The 20,462-nt window shown below is 36.9% G+C and overlaps 1 protein-coding gene across 2 annotated transcripts in view; it reads right to left on the bottom strand.

Moving 5' to 3' along the window:
* Positions 1-20,462, bottom strand: part of snx25 (sorting nexin 25) — a 423,222-nt gene that overhangs the window by 331,692 nt on the left and 71,068 nt on the right. For both annotated transcript variants that reach the window (XM_039750997.1, XM_039750996.1), the window contains exon 2: positions 14,513-14,597. In XM_039750997.1, the coding sequence (XP_039606931.1) occupies positions 14,513-14,597 (85 nt within the window). The remainder of the gene's footprint in view (positions 1-14,512; positions 14,598-20,462) is intronic.

Here is a 20,462-nt window from a genome sequence, read left to right on the forward strand (position 1 = left end):
TTACAAATTAACTGCAACTACAAAACTGGTTTTAAGGAATGTTTAGGTGCAAGAAACTAAATGTTCCCAAAATGGGACACAAAATGTTTACAAATGGGGGACACCTTTTGCCAGATATTGTCATTTTTCAGCGTTATGGGATATGAAATCTAAACTTGGCTCAATGATAGGTGACAGAAGATTGATTTAAGGGTTGTGCATCATAAACGGTCATTGTTATGTACTGTAAAATACAATTTTTTGGAAGGAAACTGCTAAAATGCCTAATTTCTGTGTTTTATTTAGTTGATACTGGTGTGAAATAAAGATTTTTATTTAAATATAGAGACTTTCTTTTAAAAATTTGTAGTGTTGTGCTCACAACTCTTCAGCTGTTAATTTTTGGGTAAATAAAGGGGTTAAGCTGTAATTGACCTGATTATTTAATTGTGCATCTTTTTTTTTCTTCCATTATTTTTACTTTAAGAAAAGCTCAGTAGAGTAAGAATAATCTTTATGATAAATGTAGACATTTTGCATTTTGGCTATAGGTTTAAATGCTTAACTCTCTTTTGTCACTTTCCTTTTCAGTTTTTTTCTGCTTTCTTAATTGTATCCTAATAATGACAATTAACAAGAACAGGGATGGACACCAGGGCAATAAACATTACTTTTGTGTCAGACTCACCAGAACACCTGAAAAACCAAAATAAAAAATTCTCCTTCTTCTTCTTGTTAGGGGTTGCAACAGCAGATCTTCTTCTTCCATATCTTTCAGTACTCTACATCTTGTTTTGTTATACCCATCACCTGAATGTCCTCTCTTACCACATCCATAAACCTTCTCTTAGGCCTTCAGCTTTTCCTCTTCCCTGGCAGCTGTATCCTTAACATACATTAATTAACAAATACATCTGACAAAAGTAACTTTCATCTTACCCCCTTGACCAGTTCTTACTTTCTTTACTTTTCAACGTCAGAATAAATTTTTACCATTTTTCTTTGCAGATTCACAATGATGCAGCACTTTATTAACTTACAATAATAATGCTTGCTAAATCCAAATAAAACTTTCAGTTTTGTCATTTTTGGATTGATGCTAAACCACCCAAAAATGAAGAGAACATTAAAATTATACTCAAACTCTGAATAGACAATTAAATTCAGAACCTGTGAAGTTTGAAGACACTAGCATTAGCCACTATGCCTCCATGCATCATATTATACGGTATTGTACTGTATCACATTTAACAATAGAATCCCTGATGCCTACGAAAAAATAACTCGTAATCCCGGGCCACCTTAAATTCCTTTGCACCACTCCATTTGCGTCTTTTGTTTTGTAAACGTGTTGATCAGCACGAGCAGCAAGCAGACTGCTATCCCATCCCCCACAACGCCACAGCTCAACTCAGGCAAAAAGTTCTCCCAGCTCAAGCCTGGTTTATCTGGGTGTGAGGTACATGGAGTTGTAAAGGGTAAATAATATATTGTTATTTGGAACACATGCATTTCATGTGTGTTCCGTACCTATAAAAATCTATGTAAATGTAAGATAACAGGAAATGTAAGAAATGTTGAACACATACCTAAGATAGTACTATTACATTAAAAAAGTTTCTAATGACAAAATTATGACATGAAGTGTATAATGTGTAAAGACTTAAGTCCAAATATTAGATAAACACTTTCACAAAAGGTACACATGTAACAAAACAAGTGCGCATTTATTCAAGAATATAACCGAAGAAAAAGAAATCAGATTAATACTGTACAAAAGTAAACCAACTGAAAATATCATAACCAAGTGTTTACATTGCAGTGTAGCACAACAAAGGCTCAACACAAGAATCAACTTTGCCTAGGTTTCCTGTTCACTGCAGCTCCAATCTTGTTGCCTGCATGATAATATAAGCTAGAACCAATCGGCAATCATGATGTCATAAACGCCATGTCAATGGACAAGTAAGCAATTGGGCTACAAAATTTTACAGACAGTTTCAGGAAATGTCGGAAAAACATCAGGGGAGTAAAACCAGAACAAGACAGGATTCAACCTTATTGCTGGTGTTTGTAGAAAACCAATATTAATTTGTAAACACTGACATACAGAAAGATACCATTCTCCACTGCTTTATTTATTTATGATTATTTCCACTCTCTTTGTTTAATCATTTAATTTTATTTAAGCTCTTTTTAGGTTGCATTGTTCATTTACAATTGCAGTGTCCTGTACTGCATTGTTATATACACTACAGTGCAAACTTAATAGTTCAGCAAACACAACTTGATGAAGGCCTGGCACATAGTGCCACTGTGATGACACATACACACTGTGCTGACAGCTTTTAGATTTTAAATCATATGCAAAAAATAGCACACTTCCTCCTTTTGAAGAGGAATAAACAAAGATATAATTGCACTCCCCCAAAAAAAGAAAAAAAATTAAACACTTGGTCTTTTTCATTATGAAGTGATCAAAAAAGTGGATTGAAAATTTCATCACTTCATATATTCATTATATTTTATTCACCAAGCCCTACCCCACCTCATTTTGTAAACAGAAACAAGAACATTTGATGTTTCTCTCCGTGCACAAGACCACCATGCTCTTTTTTGTGATCAAACTAGTATTTGCATTTAATAAGAAAAAACAATAACCATAAAAATAAAACAGTAGTAACAGTAAGCAATAATACTACCCCAGTGCCTAAGACCACTATTTATTGGAGTTCAAAGGTTTACATTAAGTATGTCTAGAATCATTCTCCATGCATTATCAGTCTGAAATTAAAAAGGCATACTTGATTTTAAACTGTTGTTTTTCTTACCATTTTGAAATATGTACTAAAAATGACATATTGACAGTGAATCAGTGTTATAAAAAGCAGACCAGTAAGTATTGTTTGCTATTAGCATATTGTCCTACCAATATTATTATACTGAAACTCTATAATTCACATCAAAGACAATTTGTGGGTAAGATGTAGGCAGAGAAACAAAGTACATACTGTATAAGATTCGAAAGTAAGGGGTGACATGTTAGATCATAAAAGTGACAAACACCTCATTAATATTTGCTTAATTACAAGTCTGTTCAGTGAAAACACGCAGATTTAAAAATATTTAAAATTGTAGTAAGTACGCTTATTATCCAGATGAGTCTCAAGAACTTAAATTATCTAGACCACTCTTTTAACAAGTTTGTATCTTCATTTAAATTAAGCTATCAATGTTTCAGTTTCTGTTGTAAACTATGTACAGTCAGGTCCATTTGGACAGTGACACAATCTTCATAATTTTGATTCTGTACGACACCACAATGAATTTGAAATAAAGGAACCATTATGTATTTTAAGGGTAGAGTTTCAGCTTTAATTTAAAGGGTTTTCTAAAACTGACGGCGATTTTTCTGCTTTTCCCCCCACCCCCCTTTCCAAAGGCTCAAAAGTATATGGACTGTAGATGCCACAGTGGCTAGACAGGCATCCCAGACAGATGATGGGAGGCAGCTAATAGGTAAACAGGCATCGTTAGATGGTAGCGGCCCTGGATAGTGGTGCCCAGTATGGAACCAGTAAGGCATGCTGGGAAGTGTAGTTCCGCAACAACACAGCCCTGCTGGAGCTCCTGGGTGCCACAAAGGGCTGCTGCAGGGAAATGCACTGCCTAAAATGGGACTTCCATATGACTCCGGAAGTACTTCCATCGTGCACCTGGGACTTGGGGTGTGTTCATGTTGGTTTCCATTGCAGGACATTTGACTGACAAGCTGTTCCAAAGGCATGTGTGAGCAGGTCCCTCATTATTTCATTAACTATTAAGCAGGTAAAAGGTCTAGAATTGATTCTAATCATGGAATTCATATTTGGAAGCTATCACTGTTAACTCTTTAATATGAGGTCCAAACAGCTGTCCATGTAAGTAAAAACATTCCAGCATTAGGCTGAGAAAACAAAACAAACCGTTTAGAGAGATAATAGAAATATGAGGAGTGGTCAAATCAACCATCTGGTACATTCTTAAAAAGGAGGAACACATTTGTAAACTCAGCCTCACCAGAAGGTCAGGAAAACCACAGAAGACAACTGTGTTGGACATCTTCAGAATTCTGTCCTTGGTGAAGATTAACCCCTTCACAACATTTAGCCAAATCAAGAACACTCTCCGGGAGGTAGGCCTATAATTGACAAACTCTACAATCAAGAGAAGATGTCATAAAAATAAAGACAGGGGGTCTACCACAAGTACAGGTAGGACAGATTAGACTTTGTCAGAAAACAAATTTTTTAATAGTCTGTCCAGTTCTGGAACAATTTTCTTTGGACAAAAGAAAATAAGATCAACATATACTAGAATGGTGGAAAAAGAAGAGTACAGAGAAGAGAAAAAATGGCTCTTGATCTGACGAATACTACATCATCTGTGAAACATGGTAGAGGCAATGTAACCACATGTGCATACATGACTGACATTGGAAGTCGGTCACTGGTGTTTATTGATAATATGACTGCTGGCAGAAGCAGGAGGATGAATTCTGAAGTGTATATGGCTATATTATCTGCTCAGATTCAGCCAAAATGTTGCAAAACTTAAAGGACAATGCTTCACAGTACACATGGACAATGAGCCAAAACATCCTGCGAAAGCAAACCAAGAACTTTTCAATGCAAAGTAGTACAATATTCTTCAATTGTCAAGTCAATCAACTGACCTCAACCCAATTGGACATGCATTTCACTTGCTGAAGACAAAATTGATGGCAGAAAGTTCAAACAAGCAGCAAATGAAGACAGTAGAAACCCAGGACTTGGATATTACCATGGGTTCCAGGTTTCAGACAGTATTTGATTGTAAGGGATTTTCAATCAAATACTGAAAATAAATATTATATTCTTGATTTTGTTAACTTGTCCAAATACTTTAGAGCACCTGAAAACATGGGGGCCATGTAAAAAAATGTCTGCCTTTTCTAAACTGCTCATAACAATATTTTTGTTAAACCCCTTGAATTAAAGCTGAAAGTCTATACTTCAATCATATCTTGATTTCTTTGTTTTACATCCATTGTGGTTGTGTATAGAGCCAAAATTATGAAAACTATGTCATTCGCTAAATACTTAAGGACCTGAGTGTATGCAAATTAAAACATTATGATAATCCTAAACAGCAGATACTAAATACCCGCTCAAATTATGCATAGTAGCTATAAATAGCATTCTCTGCATTGGATTTTTTTATGTTTTTAATATAATACAGCATGGAAGCAGAAAAAGTGGTATGCAAGGTAAGGAAATGGCCTTTAACCCAAAAGATACAAAGTCCAGCTCACCACTTCTAACTCACCTACTCAGTAAACCATAGGACTGCTGGACTGAAGTATTACCATTCATTGTGGATATTTAGATGAAAACAATAAGAGCTTTTAACATTAACAACAGTAATCTTGTAGTTCTTCAGTATATTTTCAATTAATTTTAGAATTAATTTAATTAACTCTACCAGTACTGTTAGCCAACAGGGTGCTGGCGGAAATTGGGATACTGTTGGCCGAAGAAGAAGAAGAAGGTGAAGAAGAGGGGGGACACGTGTGAGGAGGAAGGTAAAGAGAGTGGAACTGAGGGTAGGAACTTTGAATGTTGGCAGTATGACTGGTAAGGGGAGAGAGAGTTAGCAGATATGATGGAGAGAAGGAAGACTGATATATTGTGCATGCAAGAGACTAAATGGAAGGGGAGTAGGGCCAGGTGGATCGGAGGTGGACTCAAATTGTTCTATAATGGTGTGGATGGGAGGAGAAATGGGGTAGGGGTTATTCTGAAGGAACAGTATTTCAAGAGTGTTTGAAGTAAAATAGAGTGTCAGACAGAGTGAGGATTATGAAGCTGGAAATTGGAGGTGTGATGATGAATGTTGTTACTGCATATGTCCCGCAAGTTTTGTGTGCAATGGATGAGAAAGAAGAGTTTTGAAGTGAGTTGGATAAAGTGATGAACAGTGTAACCAATGGACAGAAAGTGGTGATTGGAGCGGATTTCAATGGACATGTTGGTGAAGGGAACAGAGGAGACGAGGTGGTGATGGGTAGGTATGGTGTCAAGGAGAGGAATGAAGAAGGTCAGAGGATAGTGGATTTTGCCAAAAGGATGGACATGGCTGTGCGCGTATTTTAAGAAGAGGGAGGAACATAGCGTTATGTACAAGAGTGGAGGAAGATGCACAGGTAGATTACATCCTATGCAGAAGAGTCAATCTGAAGGAAACTGAAGACTGCAAAGTGGTGGCAGGGAAAAATGTAGTTAAGCAGCATAGGATGGTGGTCTGTAGGATGACATTGGAGATCAAGAAGAGGAAGAGAGTGAGGACAGAGCCAAGGATCAAATGGTGGAAGTTGAAAAAGGAAGACTGCAAGGTTGAGTTTAGGGAGAAGGTGAGACAGGCACTGGGTGGCAGTGAAGAGTTACCAGACAGCTGGGCAACTACAGCAGATGTAGTAAGGGTGACAGCAAGAAGGGTGCTTGGCGTGACATCTGGACAGAGGAAGGAGGAAAAGGAAACCTGGTGGTGGAATGGGTAAGTACAGGAGAGTATAGAGAGGAAGAGGATGACAAAGAAGAAGTGGGATAGTCAGAGAGATGCAGAAAGTAGACAAGAGTACAAGGAGATAAGGTGCAAGGTGAAGAGAGAGGTGGCGAAGGCTAAAGAAAAGGCGTATGATGAGTTGTATGAGAGATTGGACACTAAGGAGGGAGAAAAGGACCTGTACCAATTGGCTAGACAGAGGTACCAAGCTGGGAAAGATGTGCAGCAGGTTAGGGTAATAAAGGATGAAGATGGAAACATACTCACAAGCAAGGAGAATGTGTTGAGCAGATGGAAAGAGAGTAGTTTGAGAGTCTTATCAATGAAGAGAATGAGAGAAAGAACAGGTTTGATGATGTGGAGATAGTGAATCAGGAAGTGCAACGGATTAGCAAGGAGGAAGTAAGGACAGCTATGAAGAGGATGAAAAATGGAAAAGCCATTGGTCCAGATGACATACCTGTGGAGGCATGGAGGTTTTTAAGAGAGATGGCAGTGGAGTTTTTAACCAGATTGTTTAATGGAATCTTGGAAAGTGAGAGGATGCCTGAGGAGTGGAGAAGAAGTGTACTGGTACCGATATTTAAGAATAAGGGGGATGTGCCGGACTGTAGTAACTATAGGGGGATAAAATTGATGACTAACAGCATGAAGTTATGGGCAAGAGTAGTGGAAGCTCAGTTAAGAAGTGAGGTGATGATTAGTGAGCAGAAGTATGGTTTCATGCCAAGAATAAGCACCACATATGTGATGTTTGCTCTGAGGGTGTCGATGGAGAAGCATAGAGAAGGCCAGAAGGAGTTGCATTGTGTCTTTGTGGACCTGGAAAAAGCATGTGACAGGGGGCCTTGGGAGGAGCTGTAGTACTGTATGAGGAAGTCGGGAGTAGCAGAGAAGTACATATGAGTTGTACAGGATATGTACGAGGGAAGTGTGACAGTGGTGAGGTCTGCGGTAGGAGTGATGGATGCATTCAAGTTGGAGGTGGAATTACATCAGGGATCGGCTCTGAGCCCTTTCTTATTTGCAATGGTGATGGACAGGTTGACAGACGAGATTAGACAGGAGTCCCCGTGGACTATGATGTTTGCTGATGACATTGTGATCTGTAGCGATAGTAGGGAGCAGGTGGAGATATGCTCTAGAGAGGAGAGGAATGAAGGTCAGTAGGAACAAGACAGAATACATGTGTGTAAATGAGGGGGAGGTCAGTGGAATGGTGAGGATGCAAAGAGTAGAGCTGGTGAAGGTGGATGATTTTAAATACTTGGGATCAACAGTACAGAGTAATCAGACGTTTGGAAGAGAGGTGAAGAAGAGAGTGCAGGCAGGGTGGAATAGGTGGAGAAGAGTGTCAGGAGTGGTTTGTGACAGACGGATATCAGCAATAGTGAAAGGGAAGGTCTACAGGACGGTCGTGAGACCAGCTATGTTATATGGGTTGTAGACAGTGACACTGACCAGAAAGCAGGAGACAGAGCTGGAGGTGGCAGAGTTAAAGATGCTAAGATTTGCACTAGGTGTGACAAGGATGGATAGGGTTAGAAATGAGTACATTAGATACTACAAAAAATACTAGAAAAAGTAGTCGCCAATCAGCCTCAGTCACACCTTACGCGTTACAATTTACTTGAGAAATTCCAGTCTGTTTTCCGCACTGGTCATGGTACAGAAAACGGCACTAACTTGGGTTGTAAACGACATTCTGATATCCTCTGATAAAGGAAACTCCACTGTAATTATGTTGTTAGACTTAAGTGCAGCGTTTGACACCATTGACCATTCTATTTTACTGCACAGGCTAGAAAATGATGTTGGGCTTAAAGGCTTGGTTTAGATCGTATTTATGAAGTCGATTCCAATATGTAAAGAAATGTGCTGACAGTACTCCATCATTATACACAGAAGTTCAATATGGTGTCCCGAAGGGTTCAGTACTGGGACCTTTACTGGTTTCACTTTACATGCTTCCACAGGGGTCTATCATTAGGAAACATAATGTTAACTTTCACTCGTATGCAGATGACACCCAGTTATACCTTTCATTTAGATCAAGTGAAGCTTCTCCAATGTTGTCTTTAATTAGTTGTGTTAGTGAGTTAAAGGACTGGATGGATGAGAACTACTTGTCTTTAAACACAGCTAAAACAGAGATGTTAATTGTAGGAGGGAATGACGTTGATCACAAATATATTCTGTCATCATTTAACTCAGTTGGAATCACCATTAAGTTTACTGAATCAGCCCGAAATCTCAGAGTTCTCTTTGACTCTAGCATGTCATTTAAAGCACATATTACAAAGCTGTCCAAATCATGTTTCTTCCATCTTAAAAATGTTAGGAAATTAAGGCGCTTTCTAAATAAACAGGATTCTGAGAAATTAATTCATGCATTCATTTCTAGTAGGATTGACTACGGTAATGCGGTGTTCACTGGATGTTCAAACTGTTCTTTATACAGCCTCCAGTTAATCCAAAATGCTGCTGCAAGAATTATCACAAGAACAAGAAAATACGAACATATAACTCCAGTTCTTAAATCCTTACACTCGCTCCTGGTTAAGTTTAGGGTAGATTTAAAAATCCTCCTTTTAACATATAAAACATTAAATGGCCAAGGTCCGGGTTACTTGTCTGAACTTATCATGACTTACAAACCAGAGCACACATTAAGATCTCAAGATGCTTACGATTCCAAGGATTAATAAAATAATAGTGGGAGGTCGAGATTTTAGTTACAGGGCCCCTAAACTGTGGAATGGTCTGCCTGCTACAATAAGAGATGCCCCTTCGGTCTCAGCTTTTAAATCCCGGCTGAAGACTCACTACTTCAGTTTAGCATATCCTGACTAAAGCTGCTGATCTACTGTACATACTGCATCTCTGTTGTCAGTCATTAGCACTAAAACATAAGTAACATGATAGTTATAATTGATACTAACCCTCACCTATTCTGTTTCTTATCTCGGTACTCAAATGTAGCACTTGGTGCCTTGACCCACGTGCCAAGTTGTTGTGCCTGCTTATGGTAAAGTCACCCCTGAAGGAGGATCGCTGGAATCATGGGAAAGAGACGTCCTTTCATCGGATTGGCTGGTCAAGCACTGTTTCAGCTGTGGAATGGCCAAATGGGGGAGGCAGCATGATGGATGAGGTCTCCAGGACTATAAACAAATCCAAATCATATTATGTGATGTCATCCATTGTTAAATTCTGCTACGTACTTCTAAAATTTTAATTTTTATACTGTATTGAGAATTTGTTCTTTTCTGTGTATTGTATTGTATTGACCCCCTTCTTTTTGACACCCACTGCACGCCCAACCTACCTGGAAAGAGGTCTTTCTTTGAACTCCCTTTCCCAAGGTTTCTTCCATTTTTTCCCTACTGGGGCTTTTTTGGGGAGTTGTTCCTTTTCTTCTTAGAGAGTCAAGGCTGGGGGCCTGTCAAGAGGCAGGGCCTGTTAAAGCCCATTGTGGCACTCCTTGTGTGATTTTGGGCTATACAAAAATAAATTGTATTGCATTGTATTGTATCAGCTCAAGTTGGACGGTTGGGAGACAAAGTCAAAGAGGCAAGATTGCATTGGTTTGACATGTGCAGAGGAGAGATGCTGAGTATATTGGGAGAAGGATGTTAAGGGTAGAGCTGCCAGGCAAGAGAAAAAGAAGAAGATCTAAGAGAAGGTTTGTGGATATGGTGAGACAGGACAGGCAGGTGATGGGTGTTAAAGAACAAGATGCAGAGGACAGAAAGATATGGAACAAGATGATCCCCTGTGGCGACCACTAACGGAAGCAACCGAAAGAAGAAGAACTTCACAATAGAGTAAAGAGCACTGAGGTGAAAACACATAAAACTTAGTTTAGTCTTCTATCACTTTTTCCTAAATAATCTACTCTGCAGTTATTTAAAGCAGAGTGCTCCATCTGACATTCCTAAATACATAAACTTTTACTTCTATTCCATTCATTACCACCTCCATTCCTATTTATTTGTAACAATTGATGCCCCCTCTCTACATTTTTTTTAACTTGCACTATCTTTCTCATTTAAGTAATCCTAGAACACCCATTTATCCTATATTAATTTCTGATTGGAAAACCAACCCTTGACAACAGACATTACTTTACTCCATTCAGATCCCTTTACACGATCAGTGCTTTCAGTCTGCTTGTTGTTAATACTATTTTCAAGGCTGACAGGTTATTATGGATCACTAGTTAATAACTGGAACTTTGAAAAAGAGTTTAACAGATTATCACACCAAAAAATGGAACATTATAAATCAGTGAAATACTTAACAAGTAATTCACATTGGATCATAATGATGCAAAATGTTTTATTACTGTCATGGGTGGCTGTGTAGATATCAGGAAGGCACATATCCTAGTCCCTGTTCAGATATTTTTCCCCGAACAGCAGGGAGGTGCAAACTTCTACCCTCCCAATGCTAATGAGAACTTTACAGAATTTTATTTAATGTATTTACGATTATGGTATTAATATTCTAAGGTATTTTGTCAAATTAAACAATTCTGAGCCATTATCTAATTAGAAGATGCTGACAAACTAAAACCAATTGAATTCAGAATGCTTTCTGATGACCTGGAGTAAAAAAATTCAAAAAACGATTTGAGGGTTGTTTTGCAGCTACATGATCTATTTGGTTTACAGTCTAAGAGTCCATTACAAATTCTTCTTTATACCAGAGTATTTTAGCTAAAGCTTGGTCAAATCTGATTGTGCTGCAAGACAATGATCCTGAGCACAAAAGTAAATCAATTAGTGAACAGCTAAAAAAGAAATTAGTGAAGGCTTTCAGATGGACAAGACAAAGCCTACATCTCAAATCCCAAATTTCTCTGATATAATTTGATAGACTCATACCCTCTTAGATAAGATGGTGTACTTAGTTTTTCTACTCACATAGCATCTACATATTGGCTTTAATTTTTGTTAAGTAAATAAGGGAAAAGAAAAGAAAAAATTCAGTTGTTTGTCATCTGAGGTCAGCTTTATCTAATTTTAGGATGTGTAGAGGACTAAATAATTTTTAGTTATGTCCTATATTTCAAAGTATACAACTGAAAGAGGGCAAACTTCCTTTTTCACATGAATGTACACAGATTTCTGAGCCAGGTGTGGGAATACACACTATAATTACAATATTACAACAGATCACAGAATTAACCCTTTGCTTATATCACAATCTAAATTAAGACATTTCACCACACCTAAGTAATAAAATCTTACATTAAAGGTCTGTTTTCATTTTGTATCCCTTTTCCTTTTATTCAAGTGAAGGAAGTGAAAGGTAAAAATATATAAAAAGGTGGATGTAAAGATAAATTCCAAACCAAAAAAAGTTAATACAGTATGGGCATTACTGATGGTTAATTTAAAAGTCACACTACATCTCATAAGCAAGGAACTGTCTATGCCATTAACACACTGTTCACATTTGATTTCTAAAAATAAACAATAAATAAATGGTGCCCAATCTTTCTCTCTGTCACAAACCAGCTTGGCTGACATGAAGTTCATTGCAAGTTGGTCTGTTTGGTGTAATTAGTCATTACTTCAAACAGTGTAGAAATGATAAAAAAAACTGAATGCATCAGTTTGAAATATAAAAAGCCAACACAATCGTTACAGTGGGTGTCCCCAAATAAGCCAATGGGAGCAAACACCAAATTGCTCCAAAACCACTGCTGCAAGTATCTATCAACTCAATGTTCAAAAAAATACCCCATACTAATTTCATTCCCATGACAAGTTAACATCAACCAGTAATGCCATCTGGGAATACAGTATATATAGTATATATGGTGTTTATATGGTATAGATGGTATTTAAGGCTTTAAGCAGTTGGACTCCTTAATGGTCTGCCCTGTGTCAGTTACTCTCATTGTATATTTGTGATGGATCAGTACTAAAATATTGACCTTGGTGTCAATATCAGCATTCACACCTCAGCTATCACTACTATTGTAAATATTTAGTGCAAAGTTTAGTAAAGTTGAGAGAAATTAAATCTTTGGGTGTAGTGAGAGGATGTCATGATTTTTGAAAGAACAATATGAAAGGTCATTCAACTTAGTTACTTGACTCATGGCACAGAATAAAGAATGAAGTAGTACAAAAATTAATTGATGCAGATTATTAACCTTGTCTTAATATTTTTAGTAACGTTTTTCAAATGAGCTCCACCATTAACATACATTTTTAGAAATGTGTTTTCAAACAGTTTAACATACCCTGGTTCCCATTTAAAAAACAAGTTAAAAAAGAGAAAAAAAGCTAAATCATTTTTAAAAAAGTACTATTTGTATTTTATACAGGTGATAGGATAAATCTTGATAGTAATTTGGCAAACAGTCTACTATGAAATGTTTTACTCTGACTGACATTGCGCTGCACATGCACTTCCTGTCTCAACCTTATTAATATTTTCTGATGTCCTCACGGTTCTTTGTGGTCCAACATACATGTTCTTCACACTACCAGTTGATGGACATTTATTGAATCACTTTAAATGAAAAATAAAAAAAATACAAAGAATTTTCCTCAATAAAGGAATTTAAACTTAATATAACATCTTCTTTGCACCTTTGTTACTGGTGTACTGTAGATTTAATTTATACCATTAACAGCAAACAAACAATGAGGCATTGACCAGTTCTGTATGACCAGTGAAACAGTATTTAGCATGCAACGCTCCCACAACATACTATATACAAGAGTAAGTCCTTTGGTGAATTTTAGCAGGTTGCAATCCCTCTGTACAAAGAAATCTGACTACAGCACATTTTTCAACAACAGTGCAATACCTGCAGCAGAGCATCCATGTTTACTGCATAATTTTAAAATTTCCTTTAATTTTTGATTTACACTCATATATGTACTAACACCCAATTTACTTACCCTTTTTGACATCCTGAAACTCATCCCATTCTTGTGCTTCACCAGTTATTTTCATTTCAACCTACTAAAGACAATAATTTTACCTAGTGCCACAGCCCCTCCACCTCAAAAGCTTGTCTATGTCAGACTCACTTCTCTCCTCCTTTCTCATCTGAGTCTTTGCTGGCAGTCTCCTCAGACTGATGGTTTACAAGGTAATGAGATGGGAGATGGAGTATACATATTATATTATATTTTTGTATGAAAGATCTCTATAATGTTCAGCAATATTGTTTCACATACTGTATGCTAAATAGCAGGAGGCATATCATTCAATACAGAATTTGCATGTGGATGATCTTCACAATTTTACTATACAATTATGTGGCGACTCGTCATAGACATGTCCGCAACAGAACCCACAGTTTAAGGAGTGGAACAGTAGGGGGTTTCATCGCAGAGTCTAAAACACATCGGAGAGCAGAACAATGAAAAGTTGAGCACAAGGCCTTTCAAAACTACTGCTTAATTCAGGTACAGAAAATACTGAAATGATGGTACTGTACCATATTAAAAACTGGGGTTTTATGTATTTTCTCCATACCAGTGTACCAGACAACCCTAGTGAATATTCTAAATTAACTTCTATTATGCTTGAACTTAATGGAAGTTTATCTGCATAAAATGAAATATAATAAATTATCACAGTTGTGACTCAATCAACATTCTACTAAATATATACACTTTCCAGAAATAGACCCAATGCTGGCTTCTGAACTTACAAATGAGTGATTAAAATAAACATATACTGTTTTTTTCTCCCAGACATAAGCAATTAACATGAAAACACAGATATTTATCTACAGGTTTACATAGGATCTATTATATATATATATATATATATATATATATATATATATATATATATATATATATATATATATATATATATATATATATATATATATATATATATATATATATATATATATATATATATATATATTAGAGGAAAAGCCAAATAAGCATTTCAGTTGTAGCAGTACCTTCTTTGATTGCCTTATCCATGTTGTGCGAGATTACGACCCTTCTCGATTGCAGTGACTCAGATGGTGAGTTGGAAAAATGTCCCTGAAATCCAAAATAATTTAAAATGAGTCAAAAGTTAATAAATTGGAGGCATTTTTTAAATATAAAACTTTAAACTAGCATAGGCTCTTTTTCTCTTTTCAATAATATTTCATTTCCATGCATATTAAGTACCTACTTCATAAAAATTGCATCATTAATTTTGCCCACTACCATTCTGTAAAGAATACAATTACTTTGCAAATTAACTTAAAGTAGCCAAACTGAAACCCCAGGGCTGTGAAATACAACAATTGAACTATTTGTATTTTATTTCAAATTTCTCCTCCCAATGCACATAACTCTTAATATAGGTTTGTATGAACAAGAAAGAAAGCAACTTTAAGACTATGTTCCACTGCTTGTTGTCTACCTTGAATTCTGTTCTGCTTAAATTTTGCCATAAGCCCTGGTACTAGGAGTTGCTGATCTTTAGATGTACCAGTATTTGAAACTGATGAGCATTCCTGAACATTATGCTCTTTTCTTAGAAAATGCTAAAAATAATATAAATGTGTCTTAATAATCAGGAGTGCAATACCAATGGCTCACCTGAATGCTTTTGTGTAGAAACATTGCCCTTAGTTGTTTTTTAAAGCTAATCTCATTTTTTGGTGGTGTGGGCACAGATATGGTCCTGTAATTCTTGTATTTGTGATTATTACATAATATGCAAAAAGAAGGCAGAGTTTATGAAGTATGAGAGGTATGAACTTCCTAAAGATGGTCATTGGTACAGGACAATAAACATCTGTCTTGCTCCCTCCTGAAACAAGTGGATGCACACTAGTGATGAGCGAACCACGCAAAGTTCACTTTGACTGTGAGTCGCATGAAATCATGGAAATGTTTGCGATCTTTTCCGAACTTAGCAAAATGCATTGAAGTCAATTGGAAGGAAGAACTGAACTAGTTTTAGTGGATTATAATGTCCCTGAAGGGTAGGAAAAAGTCTGTTAACCATGCTGAACCAATTGGGTGGCTGAATATGTGATCTGAGCTGTGAGATAGCAGTGCTAACAACTGTACCACTGTGCCTCAAACAACAAAAGATGCAGATGGAAGGAATACCACAAACAATATACAACTAATGGTCATAATACTAGAAATAAGTAAAATAAAATATAGATTGTTGCGCTCACAGAGTTGAACTCTTAGAGCACACATTGGTCAAGTCACAAAACAGCAGCATGGGACTGGCTCATTCAATTGCTTGACTGGGATCCAGGTGCTGCCAGAACGACGTGGTCGCCTAGAGGCTGATTAATACATCTGCACAAAATCAATGGCATAGCTATGCACGAACACCACACCATTGAAAACAGTTTGCATTTCGGCGTTGCCCCATACCACAGGCAAATGCTTGAATGCTAGTTGGCAGTGTTTGTAGCATGCAAGAAAAGCAAATGATCCATTAAAATGTAGGCAGTTTTTGTCACCAAGGATCACTGGTCCTCTTGTAACACATTTTCTTCCAAAGGCAGATGTAATTGTCCCTTAGATTTTTCCACTTTTTCATGCAGTCACAGACTTCCACACCAGAAGACAAACAGACTCACGGTCATGGGAGTCTGTTTAGGGATCACATTGACACAGCGCATATTTACATTTTTAAGGAGGTGTGCTAAGGCCATGCCATAGATACACCGCAGGTTATGTGGGTGATGGTGTAGCTACGGCATAGGCTCAATGCAGAAATATAAATCAGCCTTAAATAGTCTGCATGGAGAATTTTCAGAAAAATATTTGCGAGCGAGTTCTATGGCATATTCGCTGCAAAAAATGCTTTGGTGAATTTTGCCAATCAACACTAATGATAACTGATTGTTTGATGATTTTAATTCAGGAATTGACACCTTATTTATTGACCACTGATTATGTTGCTGAGAAAATTATTCTAAATTATTATTATTCTTTATGTCTTTGCATTTTAACTTACTTCTGCTTTTCTGTTTTCCCATTCATACTCACATACTGTATATTAGATTTAACATTTAAACATGTTTTAATTGCATATATTGTTTAAAATAAACAACAAAAACATTAAATAATATTCCTGCTCTACAAAAAAAACAAGACAGAGCAGACACAAATATGGAGCTAATAAATGTTTGGGGTCAATCAGCTGTGGTCGTTTTGTTTTGAGGCCTACTTCCTTTTTCTATAATGTTACAGGTGCATACCACAGTCATCCAAGTATGCTTAAAACAATTATTGTGTAAAAAAGAAAAAAGATTATATTATGTATCACAATATGGCATATAATCATGTTTTTACATTTTATAAGTAGCTAGTCTATAAAATACATTGTGATTTATATTTACATGATTTTTTTGTTAACTGAAACAAAGGGGGAATATTGGAAAACATAAATAATGTTAAACACAACATAAAAATGACTAAAAAAAGTGGCAGAGACAGAAATACAAAACTACTAGCACAGACTAGGTAAATGACATTCTATAATAACTCTATAGACAAAGATTTAAAATAAGTTATCTTACAAAAGAAAAAGCTTAACATATATGTTTTATGCATACTGTATGTGTGTGCAGTGTATATATACACATTACATAACAGTCAAAACAGTTTTTCTTGAAAGTTCATCAAATGAAATGCAATAAAAGACCTAATATGGTGAAAAAGGCAGTAAACTGCCAGAGGTTTAAATGTAAAGTTTAGGTTAGCAAAAACCAAAAACAAAAATTACAGCATATTACACATGGGTCTCCTTCATAGAACAAATAACAAGTTACAATCTGAAGATGTTTTGCAGCAATTATAGTAAATTAAACCTTGCCAGTTGAAGCAAACAATTTGCACAGGTGTCTCAACTTCTGTTGATTACTTAAAAACCCTCTGTTTTTCTTAAAGCAGAGTTGGAACAGACTGTGTTGCTTAACCCTCTGAAGTACTATTTAGATACTATTCCAGTGATAATGGCAAGAAAACAGCAATTAACAAATGAAATGAGGCATTATGACCATTATAAGTGTAGAACTTTCATTTAGAGAAATCTGCAAAGAAAAAAAAAATTAAAGTGTCAGTGAGAATGATATTCTACACGATCCAAAGGCATCTGGAAACTGGAAGAAGCTCTGATAGGAAGACATCTGGCAGACCCCAAATCACAACCCAATCAGAAAACATGTTTCTGAGGGTCACCAGCTTGCATGATAGACATCTCACAGCACAACAGCTTCAAGCACAGCTTACCAGTAATCGAAACAAGGAAGTGGGCAGACTTGTGGCAGATGAAATTTAATGTCAGTAAATGTAAAGTATTACACACAGGAAGTAAAAATGTTAGGTTTGAATACACAATGGGCGGTCGTAAAATCGAGAGTACACCTTATGAGAAGGATTTAGGAGTCATAGTAGACTCTAAGCTATCGACTTCCCAACAGTGTACAGAAGCCATTAAGAAGGCTAACAGAATGTTAGGTTATATAGCACAGTGTCTGGAGTACAAGTCCAAGGAGGTTATGCTCAGCCTTTATGATATATTATAATAAATTATATTATATATAATATATATATAATAACTAGCAAAATACCAGCGCTTCGCAGCGGAGAAGTAGTGTGTTAAAGAAGTAATGAAAAAGAAAAGGAAACATTTTAGAAATAACGTAACATGATTGTCAATGTAATTGTTTTGTCACTGTTATGAGTGTTGCTGTCATCAAGGATTTGATTATCATTATTTCTTTCAATCAGGTTCGTATTTGGAGGACGTGTTGTGTTCAAGTTACATTCCGTGTTTGTCAACCGTTGTAAAGGCAACAGGTTTCATTCATCGAAGTGTTCACTACCCAAATCGGTACTCGTCAATCTAAGATGTTTAACAGGCATTCCCGGTATTAACTTGAAGATCTGCCTGTGAATATTTAGCGGCAGCGTATCTATGAACTTGTGGATCTGCCTGCGAGTATTTAGCAACAGCGTCTCTATGAACTTGTGGATTTGCCTGCAAGTATTTAGCGACAGCAAGTCTATTGACTTGTGGATATTTCTGCAAGTATTTGGCGGCAGCGTCACAAAGTTGCATCAGAAAATGTACCACGACATCTGACACGCCTCCATTTTACTGTTTTCTCACAGCTTAGATTGCTGCTGTCATAATCGGTTTGAGTTTCCTGGTTTGTTTCAATTACATTAGTATTTGCAGGACTTGTTGTGTTGAAGTGACATTCGGTATCTGTCAAGCGTTGAAAGCATACAACCGGTTTCATCGATAACTTCACATCCAGCTTTTGAGAGCTGAAACATTCATAAACATAAAAGTGTCCACTACTCAAATCATCACCTGTGAATCTAAGATGTTTAAGAGGCATTGGAGGTTGTCGAAAGGTGTAAAATATTTGGCCATTTCGGTACACTTGAAAGCGACAACCGAACAATTCAGCGGCAGCCATCAACTCACATGCAGAACCATAGGTGAAGGGCTTAAGCATTTCACTCTTATAGTACTCCTGTGTAGTATAATTATCTCCTGTAACGTCATCAGTCCACACTTTGAACCTGTCCCAGTCATTCAATACATAAGACACAATGTTCCACCGGATATCAAGAGTGAGCCTGATATGGCCGTTCAATATGTAACACAGAGAATGGAAAAGGCAGGCGGCATCTCTGGGCATGGAAACCACTCGGTAAGTGAAAGGTTCTTTGATCAATGGTGATCACCTTGATAGACAATGTTAATGGGGGTACGGTTGGAATGGTAAAGGAAATGGGTACCTGAACAGTAAATCAAGTCTAAAATACCTATACAATAACTATAATTGTAATAAACAAACAATAAAACAGTGGAGAAGCCGTGGATTAAATAAAAAGGCTGCAGTTATCAGCAGGGAGACATGAATACCGTGGCGAAGCAAGGAAGGGAATGAAGAGACCAGAGCGACGGACAGCCTTATATTAATATAGGCAGGCAGCCAACTATGTGGGAGGCGTGGGGATGGGGGACACAACGCCGCCTCACACGGCAACCGAGCTGCAGGCTATGGACGTATATATGTACGTAAGTAGGATTCAGTTATGACCATTACGCGTAGAATTTCAAAATGAAACCTGCTTAACTTTTGTAAGTAACCTGTAAGAAATGAGCCTGCCAAATTTCAGCCTTCTACCTACACGGGAAGTTGGAGAATTAGTGATGAGTGAGTCAGTGAGGGCTTTGCCTTTTATTAGTAAAGACTAGCAAAATAGAGGTAGTGTGTTAAAGAAGTTATGAAAAAGAAAAGGAAACATTTTAAAAATAACGTAACATGATTGTCAATGTAATTGTTTTGTGACTGTTATGAGTGTTGCTGTCATCAAGGATTTGATTATCATTATTTCTTTCAATCAGGTTTGTATTTGTAGGATGTGTTGTGTTCAAATTACATTCCGTGTTTGTCTAGTCTATCCCTGACCATCTCATCTTCGTTGTCAACCGTTGTAAAGATAACAGATTTCATTTATCAAAGTGATCACTACCCAAATCGGTACTTGTGAATCTAAGATGTTTAACAGGTATTCACGGTATTAAGTTGTGGATTTGCCTGCGAATATTTAGCGGCAGAGTGTCTGTGAACGTAATTTAAACTTAAGCTTTACACCTTGCTTTCCTATTGATATGTCTACAAAGGCTTGTTCAAATTCAGAGGGTTGTTCCTTTCTTACTGCATCAATAAACAGCTCGTCTTCCTCTTTATCTGAGACATCACACACTGCATGCATGGATTTACCTTTCCCAGTCCTGCAAACTTTAGCGAAGTGGTGCAATTTACCAAATTTTTTACACTGTCTTCCTTTAGCTGGACATTGACTTTTTCCACCGTGTGGTTTGTTTCCGCAGTAGGTGAACTTATGAATATGCATGTA

The sequence above is a fragment of the Polypterus senegalus genome, chromosome 4 (genome assembly GCF_016835505.1).
Source record: "Polypterus senegalus isolate Bchr_013 chromosome 4, ASM1683550v1, whole genome shotgun sequence".
In the NCBI taxonomy this organism is placed as follows: domain Eukaryota; kingdom Metazoa; phylum Chordata; class Cladistia; order Polypteriformes; family Polypteridae; genus Polypterus; species Polypterus senegalus.